The sequence below is a fragment of the Eupeodes corollae genome, chromosome 1, assembly GCF_945859685.1.
Source record: "Eupeodes corollae chromosome 1, idEupCoro1.1, whole genome shotgun sequence".
In the NCBI taxonomy this organism is placed as follows: domain Eukaryota; kingdom Metazoa; phylum Arthropoda; class Insecta; order Diptera; family Syrphidae; genus Eupeodes; species Eupeodes corollae.
In genome coordinates, this window is record NC_079147.1 from 286,366,516 (window position 1) to 286,372,515 (window position 6,000).

The 6,000-nt window shown below is 33.3% G+C and overlaps 1 protein-coding gene across 1 annotated transcript in view; it reads left to right on the plus strand.

Annotated features, from left to right (window-relative positions):
- The window catches only part of LOC129939010 (protein naked cuticle), a 120,251-nt gene extending 114,251 nt beyond the window's left edge, over positions 1-6,000 (plus strand). Inside the window, exons 3-5 of the mRNA XM_056046862.1 lie at positions 495-1,220; positions 1,591-2,111; positions 3,089-6,000. Of these exons, the coding sequence (XP_055902837.1) occupies positions 495-1,220; positions 1,591-2,111; positions 3,089-4,400 (2,559 nt within the window). The 3' untranslated portion in view covers positions 4,401-6,000. The remainder of the gene's footprint in view (positions 1-494; positions 1,221-1,590; positions 2,112-3,088) is intronic.

Sequence of the window (6,000 nt, forward strand, 5' to 3'; positions counted from 1 at the left end):
CCTTGTAAAATCCCTGGAAAATACAAAGAACCCCTTTATTCTATAAATCACTTTTGTAATTTTTGTTGGGCGCCATTTTAATGAAGCAAAATTTAATTTGAAAAGAAAGAAAATAAATATAAATTTTTCTTTCTCATCATTAACTTATGTTTTTATTTTATTTTTCCAGTGAACAATAAATCCTATTATGTCCTTGCTGACAATACATATGCATTTATAGGATTTATAATTAAGTTCTTCCCAGAATAAAAATTTAACCTTCTCAGTTCGTCATAACCTACCTACATCAGCGTAATAAATTGAAACTTCAACCAAACTAAATACGTCATTAACATTGTTTCTTTTTGTTCGCCTTTTATAAACCTTCATACGTATACAACATTAGTGGCTTTTTGATGGCGTTCTTTTGAAAGCCAATTTCATTCTTAACTACTTCCTGTTTTTGACCTCAATAAAAATGTAACTTATTTTTTTTTTATTTTTTGTGCTTCTAGGAATTCACATGTGATGTCTCCGTTGAGGGTGGCAAATCATCACAACCTCTGCAATTTTCCTTTACCTTTTACGACTTAGATGGGCATCATGGGAAAATTACCAAGGACGACATCGTTGGCATTGTCTATACGATATACGAATCCATTGGCAAGTCAGTTGTGGTGCCACATTGTGGTAGTAAAACAATAAATGTTCGTCTCACTGTCTCACCGGAGGGTAAATCTAAGGCAGCTGCTGCTGCTGCTGCTGCCGCTGCCGCAGCTGCTGCCTCAGCAGCAGGAACAAAGTACAAGAAAGCAGTTGGCCATTCGACGAGAGATGGTAGTCAGCAAACTACACACGGGGGTGGTGGTGGTGGTCATTCGAGACGTCAGCATCGTTATAGACCAAGAAAATTGGTCAAAACTGATGACGAAGATGATGACAGTACAAGTGAAAAGGAAGCAGCGGTCAAAAAATCCTATAGTTCTAGCAAATCCAAGTGCTGTCAACAACTACAGCATCAACAGCTACAGCAAATCCAGCAGTCACAACCACAACAACCGCTCCAAGAAGTGGAAAGTAATGTGGATGTCAATTGTGGTGGACATGAAAATATCTATGAAAATATGTCGAATCTCAAAGAGGAATGCAAGGGATGCCTAACGCAACAGCAAAAGTCTGAATTGTACTTAAAGCAAGCATCGACGCGAGTGAAGATGCTTCGCAAGGCTCGAAAACAAAAGGTGAGAAATGTCAATGTTGTGTAAATTGTAAATTGATAACGGTTCATTGAGTCACAACAACAATTCACAGAGAGTTTATGAATTAGTTATAGCATCTGTTTCAAACAGAACAACTTACATCCAACGCCTTCTTTTTGACACAACATAAAAAACATTGCCGGTGTTCGTGCACCTGTCAAAAAAAAAACATCTGATAAATTGTTATTGTGAATCAATCTCAAAAAAAATGTATAGCTGTTGTGTTGATGTTTTTTGTGGAGATTTGTGTTCTGTTTTGTGAATTTTACTTTGAGTTTTTATTTACTTTTGTTATGTTTTTTGTTTTTATTTTATTTCATTTTATTTTGTTTTTATTTTGTATGTTATTTAGTACCAGGACCATTGTCATGAATCCCGTCAAAGAAGTCTTTCTGTTGGAAATGAATCGTGTTGGAAAATTCGACCGAATAATTCTTTAAAAACACTGTCACACCAACAACAACAACAACAACAACATAATCATCATCATCATCAGCAACATGAACATAACTCACCCCATAATCATCATCAACATCAACATCAAACAGACAACAATACACAAACTAGTAGTCCTGATCAGCTTCAGCTTCAGCATCAACATCATAACCAAAATCAGGAGCATCCAAGTCAGGATGTAGTTGATAGCATTGGGGTGTTGGTTGAAGGTGGTTGTAGTGCAGGCGGCGGAAGCGGTAGCGGTAGCGGTAACGGCAGCGGTGGTCATAATACTCAGGCTCAGGTTCAGGTTAATAACACATCAAACGCAGCATCAACAACAGCAGATTGCTGGAATAATGCATTGAATCGTAACGATTTGATTGATATCATTCGAGAGAGCATGGAAAAAAATCGACTGTGTTTTCAATCGAATAGGTAAGGATAATGTCGATGATGAAAGAGCGATATTCCTGTTTTTTTTTTTTTGTTTTTCTGTTTTCATTTATTTATTTTTCTTTCTATTTTATTTCCGTTTTTTTTTTTCAATCCATTTTTTCCTTGTTTATTTAATTATTTCTTTTATATTCTACTTTGTAGAGTCGTTTGCTTATTTTTTCTGTTCATTCATAGTTTTGCTAAATTGTCTGCTTGAATTGAAATCATAGAAGAATTTGTTTGTCTGTTAGAATAAAAGAAATTTTCTGACAGTACAGAAAAACGGTTCTTTATATGAGTATAATACATCAAAAGAGCCTTTCAAATGCTGAATTGCATAAAACTTGAACTTAACTTTAACCCCTACGACCCATGTAAACAAACCTTAATTGAGTTGAAATTAGCTTGGTTTGGCGGTATGGCTTTTATGTTTTTGCAAACGTCAAACTAGTGTCAAGCTTAGTTTATGTCAAAAGTTTGACGTCTGTAAATGACAGTCAGTTCACATAGTGAGTTTAGGACTCTTTTTAAAAGGATAGAAGAGCATATTAGTCATAAGAACAGAATGATATTGACATCTAAACGTCAATATCATCTGCTTGACATTCAGCTATAAAAGTTAATAAATCAGCATAGGCAGGGACAACTCTTAAATATATAACTCATTAGAATCGAAAGTATCAAAAACCACAAAATGAATTAAGAAAAAGACAAGATGTTAGCAGTAAATTTAAATTCACAAAGTTGTTAGCTGTCAAATTATTTTAAATGTCAATTTGCTTGATTTATAAGGAGAGAGATTGAATTTTTTTAAAGTTAGGTCCTTCAAAGTAGCATTAATCTTTCTATTAATTTAGTTTAACCTGACATCTTATATTTTAATGTAATTCTATGTTATACTCCTTTCTAAAAAAAAAAGAAACTTGAAGCAACTTCCATTTTGATTAACTTTTTATTTATTTTTATTTTTATTTTAGAAAACCCCAAGCAAATGTGAGCCCCATCCGCCATCGGCATCGTTCAAATACGGTATCGAAAATGCTCACAAGTTCGAACAACAACACCAACAATACTCCTATCAGCACCACCATCAACAACAACAACAACCACACCACTACCGATCCTACGGCAGTGGCAATCACCACGCATCATCATCATCAACAACAACTCGAAGTAAACAACCACAATCACCATCATCTTCAACCCCACATTCCTATCTACCATCAACAAATGGCCATTAATCCGGCCGTTTTAGCCGCCCAAAATGGCATCGTTCACAGTAAAATGAACCTTTGTGGCTATGATTCTTTTTTACATGCCACAATATGTAGCGGTGGTACTAGCCATTCACCGCCACCCCCAACAACAGGAACAACAACAGCAACCGGCTATCCTCACCATCAGCCGGTGGCAACTGTTCAGCCAATTATGACAACTTCGCCAAAAATCGATGCCAACAATCAAATCAAAACAAGTAAAATTCTACGCAACGGAGGTCATCATAGCAGTCAGCAAAATTCACCACAATTTCATGGTTACCATCGATTGCCGTCGGGGAGTCAGAGCGCTGCTAAACTCAACATTTCACTGCTGAATGCCATGAGTCCGAATTTATCGAGTCAGGAGAGATTCCATCAAACCATCGAACATGTTGAAAAATGGCTATCTGAACGTGATCGTAAGCTCCTGAAAAACGCTGCTGGAGGAGTCGATGAAAAATGCAAGAAGGACGTCAAGAACTATGATAATTTACTGTTTGCCAAACTAACGGAAAAACTTCAACAACAACAACAACAGCAACAAGAATCCTCAATGGGACGTAATGGTGGAAACAAGGAGAACATACGCCGGATGCATAATTCTCAAAATCACAACCTAAAAATGCACCATCATCGTCGTAGTCAATTGTCAGCTATTGTAGCGCCATCTACGGCCAAACCAACGTCCGGAAGCAGCGGCAGCAGCAGTACGGAGAAGTTACTCGACAACAGCAGCAGCAGCAAGTATGTGACGTTGATTCCAATCAATGGGGATCCTTTGGAATGTGAAAATTTACTTCATCTCACGTCAGATGAGGAATCTACCACAGTGCCACGTACACCATCTACATCTCCACCTCCACCTCAACTTCAACCTCAACCTGCAAATGCTGCTATTAGTGGTGGAGTAGGTGTTGGCGGGGGTGTTGATGAGGGTCGAAGTACGAGTAGTTCTTCTTCGTTAATACACCGGTACGTGCACGAGCACATTCACCATCATTATCATCACTTTGAAGATAAGGAGGAGTAATAGATTGCGTCATTGTGAGTGTGGGTCGACGGACGACGACGACGACGTTTCGAAAGTAGTAGGAGAAAACTATTTATTTTGACAGTTTTAGAAAGTTAAGTTTGACATAAGAGAGAGTATATGTACTGTACAGTTGCTGTTGCGGTTAAGTTGCTGCATCTAAACTGTACCTTAGCAGGTGGATGTGGGGGGTATTGGAAATAAACGGGTATTTGTATGCTTTTTGTATTGTGAATGTGAATGTGCTTATTGTGAAGTGGTTTAGAAGTATTTTGTGTCATTTTGTGGTAAAGTTTTTGTTGACATGTGTCAGATTTTTCTTTCACTCTTAAGTTTCTCTATATTTTTATGATGAAAATTGTTTCATAAAACTTATTATTTGTAGAAAAAGAAAATAAAAAACTTTTATAAAATGATGTATCAAATATTTGACGTATACCATAGCATGATACAAAAACTCACCACAGAAAAACGCAAGTGCTTATAATGACAGTTTGCTGTATTTAACCTTAAGAAACATACTAATTAAATAATAATTTATTTATCTATTTAAATATTTCTTTTTTTATGATGACAAATAGTTTTTAGTGTTTTTTTACCATTTTACTACTTTTTTATTTAAATTTAATCTTAAAATTTTTTAATAATTTTTTCTTTAAAATAAAAATTAAAACGTATAATACTCTTTTGACCATATTTTTTCTGTAAATTTAAGAATGTATTTGCTTTTTTATACCAACTACAAAATAAAACAATGTGTACAATGCAAGAAAAAACTAATAAACTTAATATTAATTTTTTTCATAATATTTAAATACCTATCTTCTAAATATATTTATATAAATGCATATCTAAGTGATTGGCCAAAAACAAAATAAAATGAAACAACAAAATACAATGCAAACCACTCCTGTGTTAAAGGCAACTTAAAAGTTTATAACTTTAAAACAAAACACCATAAAAATAAAAGAATAGAAGGACCAAATAATAATAAAAGAAAAACAAAAAATAACTTTAAAACTTCTGCTTCTGTAAAACTTAAGTCTTAACACAGGGATTTGAAACAAAAGTATTATAAATTTGTTAACAAAAATAACAACAAAAAAGAAAAAAACAAACAAACTTAAAAACATTTTCCTAGACTATTGGTATATAAATTGTGCCAACTTAATGCAGGAAAATTTATAATTATACATAAATAAAATAAAAATTATAAAATGTTAAATATAGAAAAAAGAAAAATTAACAAAAAAAAATAAATAAATATGAAAATATGTTGTGAATAAGAAGTTTATATATATGAATAGATATTTAATGTATATTATTATATGGTAGAAAATTTTATTTCATTACAAAAAAAAAAAAAAACAAAAATGATACGAACTAAATTAAAATTCTTATTTTCTTCTTCTTCTTCTTCATTTTATATAAGACAATAATGTTTATAACTTTTTGGTTTAATTTTTTAAAACAAACAAATGTTTTCTTAACATTATCTCTTTTTAATTTAATTGCAGTTTTTTATTTACTTATTTTATTGTTTGTTTTTATTTTAACGAAATGAAAAGAAAAAATACAAAACTTTTATTTACAACTTTTG